Source organism: Vitis vinifera, chromosome 8 (assembly GCF_030704535.1).
Source record: "Vitis vinifera cultivar Pinot Noir 40024 chromosome 8, ASM3070453v1".
NCBI lineage: Eukaryota > Viridiplantae > Streptophyta > Magnoliopsida > Vitales > Vitaceae > Vitis > Vitis vinifera.
This window is the reverse complement of record NC_081812.1, coordinates 5,891,757-5,918,051: the sequence shown is the minus strand read 5'-3', so window position 1 is coordinate 5,918,051 and position 26,295 is coordinate 5,891,757. Positions and strand designations below refer to the sequence as shown.

Below are 26,295 nucleotides of genomic sequence, written 5' to 3'. Positions count from 1 at the left end.
GGGACATCACCCAAGGGTAAGTCATATCCTGTGTCTTCTGGGACTCATACCCAAGGGCAGGACCAACCCCATGTCTTTAGGGACTAAAACCCAGGGGTAAGACCAACCTTATACACCCACATTGAAGTGTCTTCCTCGAGGGCTTTAGGGACTTTCACCCAATGACCCACAGTCCCACATAAACAATATATGATAGTGCTTGTAGAATCACATAAACACTTCCCACTAATCAATTCTCTGAATATCATCTGTCATTATTTCATATCCTTCTTGCAATGCAACCACACCATGAACCATTTCCACAACATTGAACCATGAATCTTCATACCAATATACGTTCCAATATCATTGTAACATTTCAATACAATAACCGAGATGTAATGACACATTAAAATATTTTATGAAATCGTAGAAATGACATGAAATTCCAATAAATGTTTCAAGGAAAGAAATTAGATACACCATGGAACAGCATAAAATTCCCTACCTTACACCAACTTCCCTTTTGTGATTCTTCCATGTAGGCGATATTTACCTATTACAAGGAACTAAAATGAAACAACATAATTTAGGTTTCCTAACCATGAAAATTTATACAATTAAAACTTATGACATTTTCCTTTCTTACTAATTTTCAACAAGTTACTGTTGTTAATTTTTAATTCTCATATTCTCTAATCCACATGCCCACAGGTTTTCAAATCAAATTTGAATTCAATTAAACAATCTTTACAATGCATATTAATATTCCCCAATTAATTACCAAACACTAATTTTTTTTATTTTCTTAAAGCCTAACCTATTAACAAGTCTTATGTGTCCAAATAACCTAATTAATCACATGTTTTACTAATCTACTTTTCAATCAAACCAAAGTAAACAAAGATGTATGTTGATCTAACCATTAATAAAATACTTAAGCTAAAACACTTTAAACCTTAATTAATTCTGATTTTTAACTAATTTTTTTCAACATACCATTAGGAACCCAAATATACCAAAATTACTAAGTTAATCAACTTGCTTACCTCAAATCTTCACTTTCTCTCTCTAGATTCTCTCTCTAACCCAGGTTGTTACTGGTATAATGCTACAAAATGAGCTACAAGCCCTTATAAAGGGGTCTCCATGCAGCCAAGTGATTACTACTCAAAAAGTGCTATTTGATAGCCTTTAATTAATCCTTTTTAACACTTTTGAGTAGTAGTTTAGGCCTTTTAACTCAATTGGCATGTTAAGGATCCTTTAAAGCAATTTTGATCACTTTGTGTAAGTTTTGGTGTTTTTGTTAGTATTTTGATCACCAAAGCAAGTCAAGAATGAGGAGAGCTATGAGGAATCTTGGGCAAAGCTTAGAATTCAATTGCCAAGAGTGAATCCGGATTGCAAGGAGAAAAAGCAAAGAGAATCTGCCATGAAGCCTATTCTTGATGACAGTCGTAGCAGCCACTTTTAGAGCACTTTCTGAAGTCTAAATGATGCATTCTTTATACCATTTCAAAGCTCAGGAAGTCAACAATCCAATTCTTCAAACGGTGCACAATTCGGAGTTGAAACGAAGAAGTTGCAGCCATTACAAGTCAATCACTCTAAAGTGTTGCGGAATCAGCCTTTTGTTGCGAGAATTTCATTCTTAAAAGTCCGGGGAAAAATTCGAGGAGTTAGTGGTTGAAAGATCCTTAAAACTTGGTGCCCTAAACCTTAATTGGTTGGGAGTCATCGATGGACCCCCATTACATGGACAAGTCAGAAAGAGTACCCCATAAAGCTGCCCTGAAAAAAAAAAAAAAAAAAAAAAAAAAAAAAAAAAAGATGAAAGTGTGTTCTTTTCTTATTGATTTTGGTCAGTTTGCTAAAGTGTTGAAAAGAGATAGGTTGGGGGGAGAGACTAGTTTAGCATATTATTCTCGGAACCTAAGGAACCAATACACATAGATTTTTGTGGAAGATTGAAGTTTAGTTCTTTGAAAGTGGAAATGATTTTAAAAACTTCAGTTTGCATAATGCACTCCCTTGATTGACAGTGTTTAACATAGTTTGTTATGACTCTTGTTGAGATTTGGGTTTGTATTTCTTTAATGATTCATGTGAGAAATAGATCATCATGCCACTTGAGAATTATTTCCTTTCAACATGATGTTGTAAATTTTAGATTAGTTTGCTATTTATTTTCAATTTTCTCTCCTATATTGTTAAGGGACTAGCAATATGTCAGTTGGGGGGAGTGATTACTACTCAAAAAGTTCTATTTGATAGCCTTTAATTAATCCTTTTTAACACTTTTGAGTAGTAGTTTAGGCCTTTTAACTCAATTGGCATGTTAAGGATCCTTTAAAGCAATTTTGATCACTTTGTGTAAGTTTTGGTGTTTTTGTTAGTATTTTGATCACCAAAGAAAGTCAAGAATGAGGAGAGCTATGAGGAATCTTGGGCAAAGCTTAGAATTCAATTGCCAAGAGTGAATCCGGATTGCAAGGAGAAAAAGCAAAGAGAATCTGCCATGAAGCCTATTCTTGATGACAGTCGTAGCAGCCACTTTTGGAGCACTTTCTGAAGTCTAAATGATGCATTCTTTATACCATTTCAAAGCTCAGGAAGTCAACAATCCAATGCTTCAAACGGTGCGCAATTCGGAGTTGAAACGAAGAAGTTGCAGCCATTACAAGTCAATCACTCTAAAGTGTTGCGGAATCAGCCTTTTGTTGCAAGAATTTCGCAACACTTTTGTACAGTAAGGTGTTTCTCCTTCTGACGATTCACGAACCATGCCGCGAGAAGGGAGCTGGGAACCTCAAAGTGGAAGCCAACTTCGCAGCCCTGTGAAGATAGCTCGATGTTGCGAAATAATTTCGCAGCCCTCTTGGGTGTCTGCGAAATCTCACAGACACCATTTTTCTCCTGCGAAATGGCTCCTGAAGCATCCCGAAGCTTGCTACCGACATTGGGAGATATTTTCCATTAGATTTTTGTTGTCTAAATCCCAAAATACTCCTTGTAAACCACCAATTACATGATTCCTTAGTTTTTAAGTTAGTAAAAAGACCAAATATCTTTGTAACAATTAGTTTTATATTGGTTTGATATATATACCTCTCGGGAGCCTGTTCTCGGAGAGGAGTTCCTTTTGTAACCGTTTGGGTAAGCAAGTAAAGGTCTTTTCTTTCTACTGCCTTACCTTCTCACTTTGTATTTTCATTTTATTTCTAAGTTATGAATTCTCTGAGGAATTTTCCCCAGAGAATGAGTAACTAAACCTCCAATTCCTTGGAGCTAAGGTTGCCGGGGAAGGTTCCAAATGCAAGAATGCAAAGTTTTGTGGTTTTAGCTACTAATGAAGAGAAAGTGAAATCCTTTAGTGATTTCAATGTTTTTAGTTAACTTAAAACACCTTGGAGTCACCTGGGCCAACACTTGGTAAGGCAAGTGATTTCCAACCGTGGAAATGCACTAGTTTACCCCTTGCGAGCCTCTGGTAGGTGACTTCAAGGTAGGATTTTCTAGAATAGCCAACACTTGGTAAGCTTTTGGACTCCTAGGAGACATCCATTAGTTACCTCTTGCGAGCTTTTGACGGGTAATCCAAGGTTAAAGATCACCTTGAATGGTAAGTGCTCGTGAGAGGCATGAACCATTGCAAGTTGCATCAGTGAGAGAATTAAAGTGAAATCTAATTGAAGGAGTCTCTGTACATCACCGGTTAGAGAATTGACTATAAGTTGAATCTCTAATGCGAGGAAATGAACCATCTGACCGGAGCTATGTCTTTTGCATGAGGAACCACCCCAGTGAACCTAAATCTCCAAGGAATGCTTTTCTTCCTAAATTATTCCAAACTTCTGTTAAGTTAGTTAGTTTAAGTTTCAACCTTTACCAATCAAAATTTGTGTTTTACTTCTTAAGCTAATCGTGAAATGAAACAAGACCAATTCACTTGGAATTGGTATCCTTGAGTGCTTGTTAATCATTCCCAGTGAACGACCCTAGAGTCACTATACTATAGTAGCTTTTTATTTGCTACCCTAGTGTATGGTGTTATAGGTATAAATTTTGTTGATCACTTCCTCAATCAAGGAGCACCAGCTAAACACAAATCAGCTGAGACACCAATTGGGCATGAATCAAATGGCGCCGTTGCCGGGGAGCGAACCTCGAATCAAATGGTGCCATTGCCACTGCCGCTGCTAGGGACGAATCACCAAGTAGGAGGTGGCAGGCCACATGGCTGCCACCAACCCTAACTTTCCCAATATTGCAATTCAGACCTCCAAATTAACCAATATTAAACCTACAATTGCCTATTAGTCCTTTAGGTTTTCATAACTCTAATCAGTCCCTAAGAACCTAATAAGCATGCTTAAGTCATTAACTAATCCCACTTAACCTTAATCAAAGTTTAATTCATAATTAAACAGGATTAGCACTAAACTAGTTTTAACATCTAATTAAGCACGTTTAAAGTTAAGTACTAAGATAATCATTATTGCCTATTTAATTCATTAGTGCTAGGTATTACACTTCTTAGGATTCAACCTCAATCTATATTTCCTGATTCTCTCAAAGAAGTGCTTTAAAGATGATAGGTGATTTGCTATACCTCGGGATTTCACTATCATGTCATCAACATAAACCTCAACATCCCAATGCATAATGTTATGAAACAATGTGGTCACTACTCTCTGGTAGGTAGCTCTTACATTCTTCAACCCAAATGGCATCATTTTATAGTAGTAAGTTCCCCACTTAGTGATAAAAAAAAATAAAAAAAAATAAAAAGTCTTCTCAATGTCCTTTGGAGCCATCAAAATCTTATTATAACTAGAAAAACCATCTATAAAGGACAATGACCTACATCACTGTCAACCAACATATCTATGTGAGGAAAGTCATCCTTAGGGTTGGCCTTATTGAGATCTTGAAAGTCAACACAAACTTTAACACTGTTGTCCTTTTTGGGAACATGGATGACATTGGCTAACCCACTCAAGATACTTAATGACTAATAAGAAACCAACACTGAGTTTCTTATGAATCTCCTATTTCACCTGTAAACTCTATCGAGGAATCAACCACCTTAACTTTTTCTTAACTGGTTTGGCATGAGGCAAAAGTGGTAAACGATGACTATAAAAGAATCACGACCCGACATGTCCTTATAAGACCACACAAAAACATCCAGATATAGTCTGAGCAACTGAAGAAGTCCATCTCTCTCATATGCAGACAAGTTTAACCCAATCCACAACTCTCTAGGCTAATCCGCTATGCCAAGGTCAACAATCTCAACATCTCCTAAGGCATGTGAAATTGTCTGATCTATGAAGCTCAAATCAAAATCAGAGGTGTCCTTATTTGAATCATGATGTATGAGCTCATCATCTATGCCAACACATGGGATGTGGGTGAATAGGAAACATCATCATGATGAGAGCCAGGTAGATACTAACAAAATTCTCAAATCCATATATGAAAAAGTAGGTACATTATAAGTACAGGAGACAAATCTTGATAGTACATCAAAAGAAAGTGGTGGGTCCACATGATTGGACTTTACCACAATTGGGCTAATAGTGTCCTCAAGTACATCACATAAAAACAACATCCTCTAGTAGCTCAGGGGTGAGAGCAAGCAAAACATCATCTAAAATCTTGATTTCCAAAACTCTAAATAGATCAATTAAAGAAGTAGACTTCGACCAAACAATACTAATAACCTAACCCATATCCATCATAAGCATCTCATTACTATGCTCATCATATGGAAGCATACCATCCATCATATCTATGGATTCAGGCAACATTTCATGACTATCAATCTCCTCAAGGGAGCAGAGTGTTGATAAGCTAATATGGTTTGGAGACAAAGGACCAACCATCATAGAAGTGGAAGTTTCAAAAGCTCCATCACACAACTACAATTGATGAAAAACACATTAAAGCTCAATCTCCTGATCAACACTGAGTCCACAAGTAATCCTCTTCGAACACGATTGCACCTCCATTGCTCTCACAAAGTAATATGCTAGTCTCATCTGATATAAGTGAACAAGATAATCGAATAGGATGTGGAACAAAAAAAGCCCTAAGCCTTTCCTTATGCAAAAGTGTCATGTATCTATAATTAAACTCTATGGGAATAAAACCAAGCCTGAAATGAGTATAATGATCAATGGTGGCTATGAACTCTCTTGGGCCATGCTGACGACACCCTAAAAAACCATGGAAGAAAGACATGAATCTCATCATATCCAAGATGATTGTACTGTTGTGCTTATGGGATGGGAGTGCCATAAAATCTTTAAGGAATTACTCAACCGCCATAATCTATACCTCATCAAAGGTTAAAAAAAAATTAAAAAAAAAACCTTTAGAAACAAATCGTCATTACTATGACTTATCTAAAACACTGGCTTTGACGAAGTAAAAGCATGTCCCATGGACATTGTGATGACTCAACCCTTATGAATAAACTTCACCTTCTAATGACGGGAATAAATGGATAACTTTAGCCCTATGGATCCAAGGTCAATCCAACAATAGGTTCAAAAATATAGGAATCCTCAAAACTTGGAATAAAGTGGAAAACGGGATTATGCTTATTTATAAGTCAAGCATTAGTGTACCCAAAGCCTCTCAACGGATACTTTCATAAGCTTTAACTATCTGAGTGGATGGTTCAAATTTTAAAGGTATGAATCTGGGAAAGATTATAGTAGATAATGGGCAAACATTCAAGGTAGAGCCATTATCCAAAAGGATAAAGAAGACTCGATGCCTGAAACAGTCAATAGAAATATAGAGAAGAAGAGTCTGATATGGACCCCAAGGGGGAGATCATTAGTAAAGATATTTGTGACCCTGTTAGCTATCAACATATGTATCAGGCCATCGAGGTATATGATAGTCTCAACTTGAATCTAACTCAATGCTCTGATCAACACCTCTATATGAGATGTAGATGATGCCAATAGACACTAAATAGAGATGCGAGCTTGAGTGCTCTGAAGCTACCTTAAAATCTCATCATCCTCTTGTTTGATCTTTTCTCGAGAAGTAATACCCTCAAATGGCCTAGGCACCACAGGCAACGATTGAGTTACTCTTTCACTACGTTTCACAATTTGGACATCTTGTGTATTAATCTCATCATCATCTGACCTCAATATAAATGAAACTAAGACACCATGACATGTAAGGTTCAATGGTAGAGTTGGAGTTAGTTAAAATGGCATCACATCAAGAATCAGATTGAATAGGTGTAGAAGTCAATGGATTTATAACAACTCTATCAATCTCAACAAAACTATCATTAATCACTATAGGCTTTGGCTCACTATTATCCCAACTCAACTCATGAATACCATCATCAAGCTCAACAAAATCCATGAAATGTATGCCACTTGTTAAAAGATGAATGAACATGCGTAGAGGAGTGAGTAGAGGGTAGTGGTTACACTTGGCTAACCTAAGTTAACCAAACCCTGATCTATCAAATATTGAATGGCATGTCTCAAGACGATGTAATAGTCATTGTCATGCCCTGACTCCTAATGATATGAGCAATGCTAATTCATCTTAAAATATGGAAAAATAGGTTAAGGCAATGGCTAAGGAGCTAAAGAAGTTAGTAGACTAGCATTTCCAAGCTTTTGAAGAGCTTAACTCAAACAACAAACCCAATTGTGAAAACTGTCATGATGTCCTTAAAGAAAATGGATCAGATGTCTATGAGCTCTAGGTCTAAGGTATAAGGTTGGTGGTCTCTTTGTGACTTGGGCAACATAACATGATTGTACTAGTGTGAAAGGTAGGTAAGTTTGAGCAAAAGGTTAAGGAGGTGCCTGTGGTCTAAATTGTTGCGAAAAGCAAGGAGGATACGTTCTAATTGGCTGTGAGGCTGGTTGGTGATGCCTAGGAGGTCTTTGACTAATAGAAGAAATGGTACTCGCATTTGCTAACCTATGCCCTCCAAATGGTTTCTGCTCCTTAGAATTAGTAGGGGAAGAACCAAACCACAAGCCTTTAGAAATACCCTCCTCTACACTAAAAAAACTGAAACCAAGGATCTGAAATCTACAAAAAGTACCCCAATCATGAACAAAAATTATAACCTTAAAATAAATTTAATTACAATTTTAAAATAAATACTTTATAATTTTTAGTAAAAAAAAAAGTTGTCATGAAACATAAATTAAAACCTTAAAATCATTTTGAAGCATAGTTCCATTTTGAAACATTAAAGGTATCATTTAGTGGTTAAAATATCATTTTGAAACATTTGCATTAAATTTTCAAATACGGTCCATATTTCTCAAAATAATTTACTTATATTTTGAAAGAGTATAAAACTCCTTTTTTTTTTTTTCTAAAATCATGATATATGAAGCACATATTTATTAAGTATAATTTCTAGAAATACTTTCTTAAATATAATGAATGAAATATTAAAAAAAAATTAAAGTTTTAGAAAAATGTCAAAAATATTTTTATTTTTAATAGAAATATGTTTAAAGCATAAAAGAAATTATTTGTAATAGGAGCAAAAGAAATACACAAAGTTAAAGACTATCAAAATCAAAATATCGAAAATTATAGAAATATTAATAGTTGAATTTTAATAAAATATTTTTAAAAAAAATAGAAAAAGATACCATTCAAATAGAAATTGATCAAAATTATATAAACATTATAAAAAATTAAAAAAAATGATAAAAACCAATAATAATACACATATCGAAGTTGTTTTGTTGAGAAAAATATATATATACATTATAAAATCTCTATTGATAAATAATATATAAAACTTGAAAATATATTTTATATTAAAATGATTATAATTTGGATTTTTTTTTAAATGATATAAGTATGATTATTTTTCATTTAAATTTTTTTATAAATTTATATGTCTTGTATAGACTAAATTTCACTCACCTTCTCTTAAAATTTCAATTAAATACACCTAACCACCATAAATTTAAAATTTCATCAAATGACTCACTCATTCAATTGAAGGAATGAAAGATACGTTTATTTTAACTCTTATTTTATGTTTAATTAGTCACTATAGTTTTTATGTTTTGTAGTTTTATTTTTTAGTATTTTGAATTTTTTAATAACAATTAGTACCATTAATTAGATTACAATTCATACAATTTATAAATAGAGATGATAATATATTTACTTTCTGGTTGCTCGTCACTGACTTTCAAAATCATAAAAACCTTTTTCTAAATAAAAGTAATACAATAAATTTTTTTTTATCATATAGAACTTGTAAGAAGCAATTTGCTTTAATGTTCAAAAAGGGTAAGAGCCATGTGCATAATTTAGATTGGTCCATTGGATATTCAATTAATGTTGTTGTTGTCCCTTCATTTTAGCCAGGGTTAAGTTAACCCAAAAATATAATTTTGGGCCCTATGAAATTACATTTTAGGCCATAAAATAAATAAATATTAATAATACAAAAAGGGTCACACAAGTTAAGGCTAGATAAGTTCGGGCTAGGCAAATTCGTCATGGAAGCAAGCAAGCATCTTAGAGTCCACTTGAAGTTTAAGAATATCCATTTGAAATTCTATGGAATAGAATTGAAGAGACAACCAAAATTGATATCTTTCCTTACATTATGGCTTCTACAAAGTTCAGCTGACAGCGAAAACTGCTTGGAAGCAAAATCCAAACAGTAAAAAGAATTGTATATCATTTTGTGGATCCAAAGGAAGTTGGCATCCATAATTAACAATCACCAGCACCTAAGGATCCCACACCTTGTATATTTGTGTACAGTGAGAAAAAAATGGGAACATGTAAGAAAGAAAAGAGGAGGGGGGGGGGGGCGGGGGGGAAGAATAGAAAATAGGGCTCTTGGCTGAGTGACTATGTCAATAGACTGGTAGCGGCTGCCTAAACCCAAAGCTAATACCATTCTGCAGACCCTTCTTACCAAAATCATTATTGTTTCCTTGCTGCATCATTGCCACAAACTCATTATAATCTATGCGGCCGTCCTGAAAAATCAATAAAAGAGAGCACATAAAAATCAATGAACCATACAACCTATTTACACTAGCAAAGAAACATTTTGTTTGTTCAAACACATGAAGATCACCAAACTTCCTAGGGAGAAGATTAGGTCACTGACCATACGGTTCAAATGCATTTTCCCAGTAACTATCTTAATTTCTTATAAAACAAAACCCCAAGTCCTATTTATATATATATATTTATCCATGCTTTCCAAACATGAACTCCAAAAAGGACCAGGGCTGTGACCAGCTTGCTAGAATTTTTTAGTTGTTTTCCAATGACCAAGCAGTCACAGTACAGATAAAAAGAGTCCTGGCTGCTCTGTATGTGTCAGATTTGCTGTAAAAACAAGGAGGGTTCTCAATCGTAAATTAGAGTCAATGATGAGAATCAATAGTTAACACTTACATTGTCCTGGTCAACTTCTTGGATCATTTCTTCCAAATGGACATCCTCCATCCCAAACTCCTCACAGGCTTTTTGGAGCTCATCTGGAGTGATATAGCCACTTCCATCTTTGTCAAAGTAGGAAAAAGCAGCAAATAGGTGATCTTCTCTCTCAATTTTGTTTAGATGGAATGTTGCAGCTATGAACTCCCCATAATCGATTGTTCCACTATTATCAACATCTGCCTGCAATTTTAAAAGCACTCAGGGTTAAAAAAAGCTTAAGACAACTAAATATTGGAAGAATACTTCAGATTGTTTTCACTTCTTTGGATTTTCATACTAAAATTCCAAGGTAGGTGTCAGGTTGAGTGAAGTGAACATCAGAAATTCCATGTTCTTCCTAACAACCTGAGAATAGTTTCTTAGGCCTCCTTGATAATTGCAGTGGATAGGATAGCTATTTATGAGGGAACCATATAACATAACAGATGATATGCAACTGACCATCTTTTTCCACTTAAATTGCATAAAGTTTAACCATCTCAAGAGCCATAATTCCTTTTAAATAGAACAACAGAAAATTTCTGCTACTGATTTGTTAAGCTATGAGTCAACTGATACAGTGACGAAACTTACAGCCTGCATTAGATCATAAATTTCAGCTTCATTAAGATTAGCGCCAAATCTTTTTAGTCCAGCCTTGAGTTCTTCAAAAGTAATCTGACCACTATTGTCTGTATCAATAATCTTGAACATTTCTTTCAATCCAGCAATTTCTTCTTCAGAGAGATTCTCAGCAATCACCTATCGAGGAAAAAAAGCATACTTTGGTGAACACTTCATGTATTTTAAAAAATTATATTTCTGTTTTAAAATTTGATATCACACTCTCATGCCATATTATGTAGCTTTTTTATCCAGAAAAGTATTCACATTGAAATTATGAAATTCTAGTGACTAAGACCATATGATGGAGTGGCTTAAGAGATAATCCTGAACACACTTACTCTAAGAGCCATTTTCTTAAGCTTGTTCATGGCTGAAAACTGCTTCAAGCGACTTATGACTGCAGAATCAAGGGTTTTGTCAGGAGCTACTCCATCAACCTGAATCCAAGGGTGACCTGCCAGAAATTCAGGAAAAATATTATCAGCACATAAGATGACCTACCAAAGGCTAGCAACAGTTGAGCATTAGTTTTTTTCACCCCTAATAGCCACCTGACCATTTTCAATTGCCCCTTGACCCCCGCCCCAAAAAAAAAAGATATATAAAATATATATATTAATAACCAAAAACTATCTTCTGGAAGATCAACCATGCTTTAATATATGTCAATGGGAAAGTGCCCTTCGTACACATGACAAAAGGAGTGTGGGCACAAAGCAAAAGTAGGTTTAAGTGCCTTGACGATATTCTTATACCTGTTTATCAGTGATATAAAAAGTCATTAAAGCTGAATAATATTTGAAACTCCACTTTTTAGACCGTTTCAAAAAAACACATATCTTAACATCCCATGTCATCCATTAATCAGGAAGGTGGTTGTCCTCATGCTCTTTCAGAATGTACATCTCAAGCAATGAAAGCACAAGGATGGGATAAAATAACTCACACAGGACTTCATGGGCAGTTAGGCGTTTCTTGGGATCTCTGACAAGTATTCTCCTAATTAAGTCCTTAGCACTTTCAGAGATATGAGGCCATGGATCTGATGAGAAGTTAAGATCACCATGCAGTACTTCTTGAAATATCTCTTGCTCACTTTCTATACAATGGAAGAAGAGAAAAGAACAGTTGGTTAAACTATAATTTTCTTGGATGAGGGAAAAATATGCATCAGTGCAAATACGAAGGGGAAAAAAAACGGTAGAGTAAAAGAAAATCTAAAAATTGTTACCTGCCCAAAATGGAGGCACCCCACTTAAGAGAATATAAATGATCACCCCAACACTCCAAACATCTGCTTCTGGACCATAACACTTTCTCAGAACTTCAGGTGCCACATAATATGGGCTTCCAACCACATCAGTGAAAATCTCCCCTGTAATTTGAGACTGTCAATAAACAACTAAGACAGCAGAATGCAGTCCTTAGAAGTACAGAAATTTTCTAATTTTGTTGCAGAGCGGATGGAGGATATGTGACTGGCATAGGGTGCAATTGATGAAGATAAATCTATCGATATAGAAAAACGTGTAGTAATGAAATTATCTACAATTGAAAAGATGAAATAAAAAATGCATTGCTAGAGCAGTTGAATTGAACCCGTAACATAAGAGTTGAATCTTAAATGAGAAAAGCTTTGTGAAATTACCTGGCTTGAAGAATACGGACAACCCAAAGTCTATTGTCTTAAGAAGTGATTCCTCTTGCTCATTGACAAAAAGAAAATTCTCAGGCTTAAGGTCCCGGTGCATGACCCCTAAAGAGTGGCAGGCTTCTACAACACCAATTATAGTCCTTGCAAGCTGAGCTGCCTTTCTTTCTGTATAATGGCCTCGCTTGGCAATCCTATCAAAAAGCTCACCCCCCGTACACAATTCCATGACAAGATGAACTGCCACCGCATCCTCATAAGCTCCCTTGATGGAGATGATATTGGAGTGGCCCGCCAAGTGATGCATTATCTGGATTTCCCTCCTCACGTCTTCAATGTCATCTCTTGTCAGCAGTTTCCTTTTTGCAATGGATTTGCAAGCGTACTCTTTGCCTGTTTCTTTCTCTACACATAGAAAAGTTGTCCCAAACTGGCCGTGCCCAAGCTTCCGCCCCAAATTATAGTGTTCCTTCAAATGATCAGTTTTGTCTTTCAAAACCAAGTCCACCTCAAGTCCAGCACTTGGTAACCTCTTCATAAGGAGTGGCCTCTTCGGTGTGGGTGTTGGTTTCGTCTCTTCCTTTGTTATCTTCATTACCTCTGGCGGATTTATTAGCTCCACCTCTTCTGGAGGCTTGTTTTGAACAGGAGGAGGAGATTTCTGCTCTTTACTTTGCGTTTCGCTGACACCTTCTCCGGTAGAATGAGAAGTCATACACTCCGAGGCTCTCGTCCACCAAATTGAATTAGAAATTGATTCAAACAATCCATGCTCGGGAACCATGGATCCCACACAGTTATTCCCCATTTTGTACTAACCTCCCTTCTTTTTGATCACTTCCTTCACTTCTGTCATTCAAAAATTAAACAAAAAAAAAAGCCATATTTCTTTGCTCACCAATTAAAGTAGAAACACCAAAATTAAGCTCTGCTCACCAATTAGCAATTCAACAAGTGCCAAAATCTTACAAGAAATTGGAACAGATGGTGGGAACAGAAAGGATTTTGAAGACAAAAGGACAAAACATTGGAGGACAATCTTCAAAGCAACAGTTTACGGACAAGGCGAAAACCGATTAACCCAGTTGAGCAACCCTAAAAGACCCAATTCCAGAACCTTTTGAAGATCACAAATCCAATCCAGGAAAAAACCAGCACCTCAATCTCTTGACCACTCCTCACCAAAAGGACAATTATAAATAGAAACTACAAGGAACCCAAAAAGGCAAGGGACTGATTAAAATAATCAACGTTGAAGAATTCATATCACGAAAATCCCGAGAAGCAACACGAGATTACATAAACAAAAACGCTTGAGATAGAGACGGATATTGAAGAAGAAACAGTATAAAGCTGTGGACCTTGGTTTACCAGGTCTGTGTGAGAGCGGGATTTTATAGGTTCTCTCTCATACGGTTTTCGACGCGGAGGAAATGGAGGGCGGGTGACAGGTATTTCTGTTCGGAAAATTCAAAATTCAAAAGCGCGTTTCACAAAGTGCAGGGCTGGTACAGTCACAGATGGCGCCTCTGCGTATTGAGAGTAGTGGACCCCACCTGGAGATGGACGGCTTTGATTGATTCGTGTTAAATTGTGCTGTAAGACAACGTGGTTGAGGAGGCACCTCGAAGCCGGCAACCGGCCCCCGCCGGTGCAATGTTCAATGAAAGAAATGGTAAGTCTCGCCAACACAACTGTAACACTCGTTTATCTTTTTATTTTTTATTTTTTCTCTTTTTTCATTTTTGAATGGTTGATGATTAATAATTCTATAAAAATATTTTAGTAATTAAAGTATTTTTATTTCAATATAAGTGGGAAAGAATCATGAATTTGTTAGCAGAGTCATCTAAAGATTTTAGTTGACTAATGTTGAGGTTATATGTGATCTTCTGAGATGAAACAAACACAAACACTAAAAATTTGCTATATTTGATAAAAAATAAAAGATAAATTATTAAAAAAAAGAAAGAAAGAAAAGTAAAACTGTAAATGAGAAAAATGGTTTTTACCCCATCAGAATTTATCAATTGTTTATTGAGTAGATAAGGGAGATCGCTTTAATGAGATTGATCATTGAGTAGATAAGGGAGATGGAAGTAAGGAAAGGGTAAAAGGCGTGGAATTAGATTCAATGGGGGAGCCCACCAGATTTGATGGGTTTAGATTGTGGTGGGCTGGGTCAATGCACGTGCAGTTCACAGAGAGATATATCATATGAGAGAGTGATTGGTCCATGATTTGACTCAAACCTATTTCCAAGGAACCGCTCCAGAGATGTCTAGGCAAAAGGTCGACTTGGATCAAGGATCAATCAATGTCACAAGTAGCGGTTTAAATGATTCTCCATTTGAAATTTTCTGGACGTGTGGTCTTTTTCTTTTTTTAAAGGTACTTCCTATGACTAGGTCCTAAAGCAACCACAATCTAAGATATTACACCCTTTTTGACTCCACTTAAAACATGTAGGTAAAATATCTACTTCAGCTTTCTCCTTAGTTATCAAAGCAAATTGAACATAAATTTGATACTAATACCAATAATCCTATCCTGAGTAAAAAATAAACATGGTAATTTTCTCTTTTGATAACCCAACCCCTTATCTTTTTGTTCATCAGATGCTTGGGAAAGAATTCTACTTTAAAGTCTCATCACAATGGGAATGTAATCTGAAGTTTCTTTCCGTACCCCCTAGTCTCCATTATATCTCTTGGTACCAATGGCTATTGGGACATGAGAAGACTGCAACCACTGCTTGCCACTTGGCGTTGACGGATCAGACTGCAGGGTCCAAGCATTCTCTCCAAAACACGTGTGGGAACCCAAAACACATCAAGCCTAGCCTGTAGATGACACGACATCCCTCACCCAACAATTGAAAAGACACGTGATACTCGTTTTCACACCCAAGTGCACACTCATTATAAGTAGAACCAAGCTCCATGACATGACTTCTACTCTGATATTGCACCAAAGGTGGGGGCATAACACGGGGGTTTAAAACTTCAGAAAGAGAATAAGAATTTTTGAGTCTGATAGTCAAAAGGTTCAATTAATATCCCACGCACTACGATGGGTAGAGCCATATCTCTATGCCCTGTATTCAACGAAAAGAAGAGAAGGACTAGGTACAATATCGACAAGGTCACCACAAAACATTATTGTCCTAAATTAAACCACTATAGAGCATGATGGCCACAAAATGGCCTAGCTTTCAAACTTCTCTAGCCAATCCAGAAAGATCACCATATCCCGACTCAGCCTTAAATGGTTCGGCAGAGGCTTCCTTTGTAGGATTGCTGCCCTCAAAAGGTATCCCTCGCCTTGTAGATGATGACGAGGAAGATTCCCCATCAAACACCGGTGGAGCCCCAAATACACTGAAAAACCCGTTTTTCATTTCTTCAGCTGCTTCAAAGAAACGGTTGAGGCCACCAAAAAGGTTACGCTCAATGGCTTCAATATCACTGCGTAGCCCCGGGAAGTCGAAGTGCCCTTGCTCTGGCAACCCCAGGGGGGCAGACCCTTTAACCACCAGATCGGTCACATCATCCTCTGTATACTCTTCATTGGACTGGACCACTTCTGTAGCCCTGATTTAGAAGATTACAAAGACAAGTTATAGATATACATATATACAAAAGGAGAGAAAGAGTAAAAAACATGATCCAGGGTAAATTGGCTGAGTGCCAGTACAGTTCTATGAATGAATGCAAACTCATCCACATGTTATGACACCTACAGAATGGAATATAGCTCAAATAATTCACTACAGAGGGGCTAACCAGCAATGATAGCATTTGGTCCCAGCAAGTTAGTTCATATTCTATGCACCTGAGTAAAAAGGATATGCTAAAACAAAAGCTGAACTTCAAAAATGTTGTCCAAACATATACCTCCATACAAGCATGTTTCCTGTATATGATGAGCATCAAGACACCTCAAATACAGGCACAAAAGCACACAATCAAAGAATTTGAGTTGTTTCAAACCCAAAGGTAGCTGTCTACAATTAAATAGGGTTGTCAGGACTCTACTCTTTTAGGATTTAAGGGGGGGAAAAGGAGTTTAGGTCATGGAAGTGGTAAACAAGATAAGTGAGAAAGAGAGTAAAGGAAAAAAAAAAAAGATAAAAAAGTCTTAAAACCTCGCCTAGAAGAACACCAATGAAGTTTCATAATTGATGCTTACAAATTACACACATGTCCATTATATTTTCATTGTATGTATATTAGCAAAGAAAATCTTAAAAACTCAATAAAACATTAAAAAGAAATCTAATCTCCATGGTAATTTATTACGACTTTGAACATTCCTTGATCTTCCAAATAACGGATTTACACTCAACATGGAACTTTTTAGATTAAAAAGCTTAAAAAATTAGATGGGCTTATTTGAAATAATGGTTTAGTCACTTTTCTTTAAGTTGGGATAAAAATTTGATACATAAGTAAGACATCCTAAAAAGTGGTGGAGGGCCTCAAGGAAAATGAGAGGAAGATCCTAATTTTGAGGGAGGGTTTGAAATGCTTCTAAGGATATCAAATTGATTTTGAGATGACAAATGCCTTAATATATTACTTATTTTCTTGTCAATTTCATTAGACCTTTACATTTAAAATAATTTATATCTCATGGGACCACCTCTGAGACCATCCTTTTTACTTTTTATGAGCTAACCAAACTGATTAAAACGATGAATCAACACAATTTCTAAACAAAGTTTGATAAAAAAAAGGTCATCTAATTTAACTTGGGATTAAATATGAGAGTTTTAGATCCATGGCTTTAATACCATTTGCGATTTTAATAACTACATGACATTTAATATGAATATGGTTCTCCTAGAAAATGTTTTGTTATGGCATATATCAAAGTGTTAACAATGTCTTGAGAATGATCTTGTTTTATAGAATTCACTATATAAATACTCTTTGATTATGAGTATGTTATCCCACCAACTTTTAGTTATCCAATAAATCCTACAATTAAATGAAGACATGAAATCATACTATCTTAATTTCCTCTTACTTTATAAGCAGTTGAAGTCATTACCATTTCTTTAAGGATATTAAATATTTGGTGTTTACTAATTCCATCTATGTTTCATTCTTATAATTCTTCTCCATCGTGTTTTGATTGAGCGAATTGGCTCCTTTCTTAATATTCGATATCTGGGAGTGTTGGCTCAAGATAATAATTCCTAGTTTTCTATAGGATGCCAAATATCTCTCCCTCTTCAGAACTGTAATCTTGTTTACTCTCTTAACATTTCAATTAAATTTAGGATTGCTCGTAATTTGAGGAGGGGAAGTAGGAGCTGATTTTCCATGTATTCTAAGTCCTTTGAAATTGCAATTGGGAGGTCAAAGGAATGCTGATAAGAAAAATTTTAGGGAGGGAGTAGAGGCTTTTTCCTGTTGGATTTGGTTTGGGGAGATGAGCCTGTTTCAATTGTTGGAAGGTGTGGAGGCATGTCATAGGGAAGAAGACAAAGAGGAGTGATTCAAAGTTTGGGATGAAGAAGGGAGGCTTTCAAGCTAGAGCGCTATTCAAATGGGACAGGATTCACTGCTCAGTTTACACTGTGGATGCTAAGTGGTTTCTCTAATACTCCCTGAAGGTAGATGTTTTCTTGGGGGATGGCTCATTCTTTTCGAGAAGCTTTATTGACTTTGGAGTGGTTTCATCTATAGGGTAGTTCTCCAGCCCTAGGTGCTTAGCAGCATGTGGAGGGATGCAGTAGCATTGTGTTGCTAGAGTAAGGGTCTTTTATAAACGCACTAAAGAAGACTCCTGGAAGAGTGGGTGAAGCAGCTTGGATTGAGCAAGGTGATAAGGAGGTGCAGCTTAGGGAGGAGTTTTTCAAGCACTGTTTAGTTGGGAGGTGGGGGTAGTTTTCATATTTTGTTTCAAAGTAATCCTCATTAAGAAGGTAGGCTGCTCAAAAATGGCTTTTGAAAAAGGTGGAGTAAGGATCTCCTTGTTAAGAGGTGCCCTTCTCCTGTTTGAGTTTGAAGAAGTTTCAGACACAAAGTCAGTACTTTTCAAAGGTATGAGGAGGTAAGCTGAGAAGTTTTTGCACCGGGATAAATGGGTTCTAGAGGTAGGGTGTTTCTGAAAAGGTGTGCATGCTAAGGAAGTGTGGGTGAGAGTGGTGGTATTCCCGCTACACTTATGGTGTAAGAGGTGTTCAAAAAGCTAGGAGACTACTGCAACGATTTTATTATGGTCAACAAAGATACCGCTCTTCACCGTAACTTGCAATGGGCAAGAGTTTTGGTGAAATTAGATGGGAGGAGAACGTCAAGGCTGTTGCAAGTGCTAGTGAATTAGTTGTGAGATGCAATCCAGTTGTTTTCACAATGGATGTTGCAGGTGTCCCAAGGAGAAGTGGTATTGGGCTGGAGGTTAGGGGTGATGATGATGCATCATGCATCAAGCAAGTGTGTGGAGGACCAGTTGTCGTCTTTGTAACATGCTAAAGAAAACACGTGTCATCCTTTGATTGCAGAAGTAAGGAGAAAGGAGTGGAGAACCACGTTGGCCTTGAAAAGCCTAGTCCTGGCAAACTAGATATAAGGAGGGAGGGTGATGGCATGGGTCTCGTTGGTGGTGGAGTTGACTGTTTGGGCAGGTTTTGCTTAAACTAGGCTCAAACTGTGGTTTTTGATGGGCTCAAAGGGTCTTTAACCAGATGGGTTTTGAGGATTCAAAGGAGAAGCTAGTTGCCTTTTCCCAAGAGATGGAAGCAAAGAGGGTTGCTAGGGAGGAGTATGAAAAATGGGTACTTATAGTAGAAGCTTCATGGAGGTAGAAATCGAGGGAGATTTGGCTAAAGGAAGGAGATAAAAACACTAAAATTTTCCACAAAATGATCAATGTGCACAAAAGAAAAAATTATTTTAGCCAAGATTATAGATACCAGTTTGGTTAACCAAGGAGAATGTGATTAAGGAAGGGGTGGCTTGGGCTTTCTACAATCTTTTATTTAATCCTAAGGAGTGGAGACCCAACATCATTGGAATGCCTTTTGACATTTTCAAGTAGTAAAATTGGAGGATCCTTTTTCAGAGGAATAGGTGTTCATTGCTCTATTAGAGCTAAATGAGGACAAAGCTCCAAGTCTAGATGGTTTCTCTATGCCTTTCTAACAATTCAGTAGGGATTTTGTGAAGGATAAGATGATGGGATTTTTTTAGTGAATTTTACTATCAAGGTAAGTTGGAAAGAAGTCTTAATGCCACCTTCTTAGAGTTATTTCCAAAGAAAAGAGGAGCAAAAGACTTAAAAGATTTTCGGCCTACAAGCTTCTAACTAAAGTTCTGCCTAGTAGGCTAAAGAAGATGGTGGGTAAAGTGGTATCCAAATCCTAGAACACATTCATGGAGGGAAGAAAAATTCTAAATGTAGTGCTCATAACTAAGAAGGTCATCGATTTATTGTTGGAAAATGATGTTTATGGAGTTATATGTAAGTTTGGCATTGAAAAAGCATATGATCATGTTAAATGGGCTTTTTTGCTTTCAATCTAGATAAGATAGGCTTTGGTTTGAAAGAGATTGAATGGGTTAGATGGTGCATATCTTTTTGATAGGTAAGTGCAAATTGTATTAAAACACCAAAAAGGCTGCACCAAAGTACACATGGTTTATACAACAGCCACCAAAAAGCGCCAAAAAGGATAGGGAAAACAAAAATACTCGCTCCCTCAATCCGATTCCAACCAATCAATAAAATCAACCAAGGATATAGAAATATGTTCTATAAACAAGTTTGTCCAAGATAATAAGTTGCACAAAAACAAAAATTTCAACCTTTGAATAGAAAGTTCTATATTCTCAAAAAAATTTCTATTTCTCTCCTTCTAAATTGTCCAAAAGAGGCATAAAGGTGTTGCTCTCCACACTTTCTAATGCATGTATAATGCAAGGTTGTTTGTTCTTGTCAATGGTATGCCTTCTAACTTCTTTCAAAGCTCTAAGTGCTTAAGACATGGGGATCTTCTTTCTCCCTACTTATTTGTGTTAGCAATGGAGGCTCCCAACTATCTTCTTAAGAAGGCTAGAGAGGGTGACCAACTGTTAAGGGCTAGGGTGAGAGGGAGGCGAGGTGAGGGAGTGGAAGTTTCCCATCTATTGTTTGTCAATGACAATACTATTTTTTGTGAGGCTTCTCAAGATCATATGGTTCATTTGAGATCATTGTTCCAGTGGTTTGAAGCCATCTTTAGGTAAGACAAACACTGTTTTTTCTATATGAGTTTCCAAATATAATTTTGTTCTTTAAAACAATTGAAAACTATTTTTTAAGAACTGTTCTCAAATACTATTGTTTGAGAACCTCTTTTGAAAGCGCTCCCAAACACACTCTAAAATTTCAAATCTTAGTACTTCTTTCTCTCCACTCTTGCTGCTAAAGGATTTGTCATTTTAGACCACACATCATGAACTTTGAGCTTTTATGCTTGAAATTGCAGAATTAAAATTAGATTTCCAGAATTTTTTTCAGGTCCACCTCAACTTGTAAGTTTAGTCATCAAATCTCTACCAAAGCTTCATGAATCAACTTCAATCTCTTTGTTTGCTTCATCATGTTGTTGATGATATTCCAATATAGGCATTAGCATCATTGATAATAGGCATTACTAAGTAAAGAAAACAAATCTAGCAGGCCATTGACCATGATCATACTATAAAATCTGATGCATAACCAGCCTGCAACTTGCCTAATCCCAGTAGTAATAATCAATCTAGATACAATTTGTAAACTTAAATAAAAAAATGCAGCACAGGAGGATACCAATTCAGTGGAGACCCAATCAACAGGGATATGAACCATGAAACAAAAACCATGGATCCAACCAATCCACTAAAATGAAAAGGTTTCTTACAAGCTTACTGATCTATTAGCAGCATCTCAGAACCAATTTTCAACTTTATCAATCCTGATGTATCCTAGATTGCACGACTGCATTTTGGATGGATCATATTATCCCACAAACAAGATCTTTACTTCTATGCAAAGTGCCTTGAGCTAGAGCCTAACATCTCACAGGCCTTATCTCACTCCCACATCTTATATTCCCCAAAAGTACCCTTTCCTACAAGTGGGTTATAAAATTTTTTTTATGGTTGGAGTATTTATTCCAAAAATATTTTCAATAGAAAATGGATTTTGAATACATTATATCAAGTTTTTCTCTCACAAGTTCTTCATAGAAGCTTTTACTAGAAAAACATTAGAAAAGTTTGTTCAAATACTTTCAAAAGTTACACAAAGAATGAGGTTCTAAAGAGGTGATTGAAACAAAATAGGTCATTCTAGAAAATGGGTAAGATAGCAAAGTGGGAAATTTATTCTACATATATATATATATATATGGAAATTTGATTTATTCCGAACATTAGATACATTTAAGCCAACTTGGTCTTTTTCCATTAAAATATAGAACTTGCGAAAAATAATTTCCTCAAAAGACTAGGGAAAGTCTTATCTATTAAAAAACAAGCAAACAAGGAAAGTCTCACTAAATTGTGCTGAAGAGAAATTTAGGCTATTCTCCTAATACCTCAATATGGTCCCTTGCATTCTTTTTAAGCATATATTGTTTTTATGGATTTCTTTGAAAAGACACAGTATGGCTGTATCACAATTCAAATTTTTTTCATGAAATTACCAACACAAATTTTGGCTAACAAGAAACTAACAACTTTTTTGATGGGCAAAAACCCCACACCTTTGTTAGAAACTAAAAAATCTATAATCAATAATAAGCCTACTAAAAATAGAATTATTACATAAAGTTCTTAAAAAACAAGACTTTGTATATATGCCCTTTAAGACCTTGGATATGTTTAAGACTATTGGATTTCATTGACTATGTTTCCGGTAAGTAAAGCAAGGGAATGTTATAAACAAAAAAATAAAAAATAAAAAAAATAAAATAAAAAATAAAAATAAAAACACCAACAAGGCACCCCAAACTATGTAGAAAGTATACAAAGAATGCGTACAAACACCTCCAAAAGAAAAGGGAGAGAGAACAAAAAACAATGCACCCCTCAAACTAAGTCCAACCAGTAAACAAAATCCACTACAAATGAGGGACTAGAACCTAAAAACAGCTTAAATCCAACCCAAAAATTTACAAAGAAAAAAGTGTTTTAGTCCTTGAATGTAATGCTCCTCATTTTCAAACGACTTCTTTCCTTCCAAATTGTCCAAAATAAGCACAAGAGAGCAGCTCACCACACATTTTTCCGCTTTTTACCCACCAAGGAGTCATGTTATCCTAAAAGCATCTCTCTGACCGACGAGGGAAGCACCCAATGCACATTAAAAAGGGGAAAAAAAATGTTATAATACCATTGTCTTGACACAGTGAATAAGGATGTGACCGATAAACTCTTCCTTTAACTGACAAAGGAAACATTTGGTTGCCAAAGACCATCCTTTCCTCTATAAATGATCCAAGATTAAAACTTTTGTCCAAGTAGCCTCCCAAGCAAAAAAGCTCACCTTTGGTGGCACCAAGAGTTCCAAATCACACCTACAAGAAACAAAACTATACTACTTGGCTCTAAAGCCAAGTGAAGGGCTTTAACAAAGAACTTACCCTTTTTTACTCTGTCCAAATCACCGTATTTTCTTCTTCTTCATGCACTTTCCTCCCTTGCAAACTCATAAGAAAATGCTCCACGATATCCACTTCCCAATCATTTAGGCACCTAGAAAAGCGAGGGGGCCAACAAACCCCTTCATCTGATGGGTTCTAGACATCCGCCACCCAAACCTCCTTAGATACAGCAATAGCTCAAAGAGAAGGGAAAGTAGTACACAGTGGTTCATTTCTACACCACTTGTTTGTCCAAAATCTCACCCTCCACCCATCTCAAACTGAGAAGGGAGCTCTACCAGCCAAAAAATCTCAATTCTTTATAATGGCTTTTCATAACCCTACCCCATAACTTTTTCTCACGTCCTTGGATCACCACCCTCCATCTTCTACCCATACTTACCACTTATAACTTTTCATAAAGTCCCTCTATCTTCCACATACCACCAACTCCATTTACATAGATGGGCTTTGTTAAACATCAAAAGATTCCTTACCCCCAAGTGTCAAACTCCATTTTCATTGACTGTTTAAGCCCATATTAGTATATTGGAGGTAGTTAAATTTTTATACTTCCTATATACGTGGGTTGTGCCCTTTTTTCATTTTTGTTAGTTTCCTTTTCTAATGAACTCCTATTTTCCTATCAAAAACCAAAAAAAAAAAAATGATATTAAGGGGAGAAAAATATACTTGATCTCCATTTGATGGGTTGATTTGGTGATCTAAAATAAGTAACTCTAATTAGAACTACTAATCTTTAGAATTTTGTGGCACTTTCAATAAAAGAGACATTTCCCTGGACCCTTGGATAGATATGGGACATTTTAAAAAAAATAAATAAATAAATTATATAGCTAACAAATGGAATTTCGCTCAAGAAAATGCTTCTGACCATTGTGCATTGTTCCTTGATCTACCAGTCATTTGAACTTTTATGAAAAATCTGCTGTCTCACTCTGATCAATAACTTATACTTCTTCATCTCTTAATAATAAATTACAAACTTTTTCTCAATATTTTGGATGTTTTCAATACTTTCACTCATTATCTGCTGGAAAGTTTGTATGGAAAAGCAAAACATGTGTATAAACAATGGGACAATGAAGCCAGTCAAAAGAAACTCAAAGCATGTCATTTAAGTTATAAATTAGATGAGTAAAATTGATATCCAAGTTCTCTTTTAAGTTCCCAAGCTGCAACTGACAACACCAGCGCCTCTCTAATCCCCAAATAAAACCCAACTAGCTTTATTCTAACTTTCCTATCCACCTTGCCCACTTCTAGGGACCACAGTTTCCTTGTCTAATATTTGGACCATTCCTCCCTTCCATGGTTTGATGATTTCATGCATTTATCCACAACGTAAATGCAACAACATTTTCTATACAAATATTGAGGTACTTAAACATCAACATCATTCAGTCTCTTATACTAAAAATGCAATCTAGCCAAAACAGCAAAAAAATTCAACAACCAGAACCAGCGCAGAATCAGAAGGAGAAGGAAAAATATACCCATACTTAGCATTAGGCATAACTAATAGAGACCACTTTCCTAATATTAAAAAAATAAAAAATAAAAAATAAAAACATTAGAATTCAAAATTTGCAATTTCTTTTCTTGTCATAAATTTTCTCAGCACCAAAGCGCAGCCAACTTGAAAAAAAAATAAACAAAGTATAGAGACCTCTTTCATAATATAAAAAGAAGAAAACGCCGATAACTAACTAAACATCAGGCACAGATAATAGAGACCACTTAATAAGATTAAAAATAATAAATAATAAAATTTAAAAAAAAAAAAAAACCCTAGATCCCGAAATTTGTATTTTTTTTTTCTTCTCATTTATTTTCTCAGCACCAAACCGCAACCATATTGAAAAAATAAATAAACAAATAAAACTAAATACCTTCCAACGCAGTCTTTGAGAATCTGCTGAGTTTTCTGGCACTTTCTCACAAATTTTCCAGGCTTAACCTCCTCAGTTCGACACTGCGATTTCACGATCCTCCTCGTGGAGCATCTATCTTCGGATCTAAGATTGGGGTTTTGGAATCCGGTAACATCGCCTGCTGTATTGGCTTCGCCAGCATCGTCCTCCCACACCCACCCCATTCTACTTAGCTTGTCAAACAATCCTCACTTTCCCGTTTGTAGTTTGGCACCTGACCAAAATAAATATCGATTCACGCAAACAAATAGCGGTTTATAGTTTGACACGTGACCAAAATAAATCTCAATTCACGCAAACAAAGCGCGGAAAACGCAGATATGAGATATCAGCAGCATTTTTTAAAAGTGTTATTTCTCATCATTTCTTTTATTGTTGTATATAAGATAATTAATGTTATCTATTGTATACTACAAAGTCCATATTTAAATTTTATTTTTATCAAAAAAAAAATCATAACTAAAAATTAATTATCTATATAAAATTATCTATTATATAAAATATATTAAATTATATGAGATAAAAAAGAAATTGGATATGCTTAAAAAATCTTATAAAAAGTTTATTATATAAAAAAGAATGAGTGTTTATCGAATTTTTTTATTCCTATCGCTTTCATCCTATTATTATTTTATTTAATTAATTTAGATAATATTTTTCTTTTTTAATAATAATTTAAAGTTTTATTTAGATAATTTTCTCTTATCATAATTTAATTAAAATAATTTTAACATGAAAAATTAATTTTAAAATGAAAAGTTAAATGTTAACTTTTAGATGGAAAAAAAAAAGAAGATGATTAATTTTTTTTTTTATATTTCTAAAAATGCAAACCTATAAAACAATCGAAATTTGATCTTAGATAATGTTTTTCTTAAAAAACAAATATCATAATTTAATTAAAAATAATTTTTCTTGATGATATAATTTTTCCTCTCTAAGAAAGTGATAATAATTTATGTTTCATTATTAATTTACTTACTAAA

At 35.5% G+C, this 26,295-nt stretch overlaps 2 protein-coding genes across 2 annotated transcripts; both read right to left on the bottom strand.

Annotated features, from left to right (window-relative positions):
* Positions 1 to 9,587: 9,587 nt before the first annotated feature.
* LOC100250354 (calcium-dependent protein kinase 1) lies at positions 9,588 to 14,308 on the bottom strand. The gene is made up of 7 exons (XM_002264404.4): positions 12,734 to 14,308; positions 12,317 to 12,460; positions 12,032 to 12,184; positions 11,424 to 11,539; positions 11,053 to 11,220; positions 10,435 to 10,659; positions 9,588 to 10,007 (listed from the first exon to the last, which is right to left on the bottom strand). Exons 1-7 carry the CDS (start codon positions 13,542 to 13,544, stop codon positions 9,882 to 9,884), a joined length of 1,743 nt encoding a protein of 580 aa, XP_002264440.1. The 5' UTR covers positions 13,545 to 14,308; the 3' UTR covers positions 9,588 to 9,881.
* Positions 14,309 to 15,732: 1,424 nt separating this feature from the next.
* On the bottom strand, positions 15,733 to 25,690 carry LOC100245232 (fra a 1-associated protein). The gene is made up of 2 exons (XM_002264495.5): positions 25,268 to 25,690; positions 15,733 to 16,329 (listed from the first exon to the last, which is right to left on the bottom strand). Exons 1-2 carry the CDS (start codon positions 25,471 to 25,473, stop codon positions 15,951 to 15,953), a joined length of 585 nt encoding a protein of 194 aa, XP_002264531.1. The 5' UTR covers positions 25,474 to 25,690; the 3' UTR covers positions 15,733 to 15,950.
* Between the last annotated feature and the right edge of the window lie 605 nt (positions 25,691 to 26,295).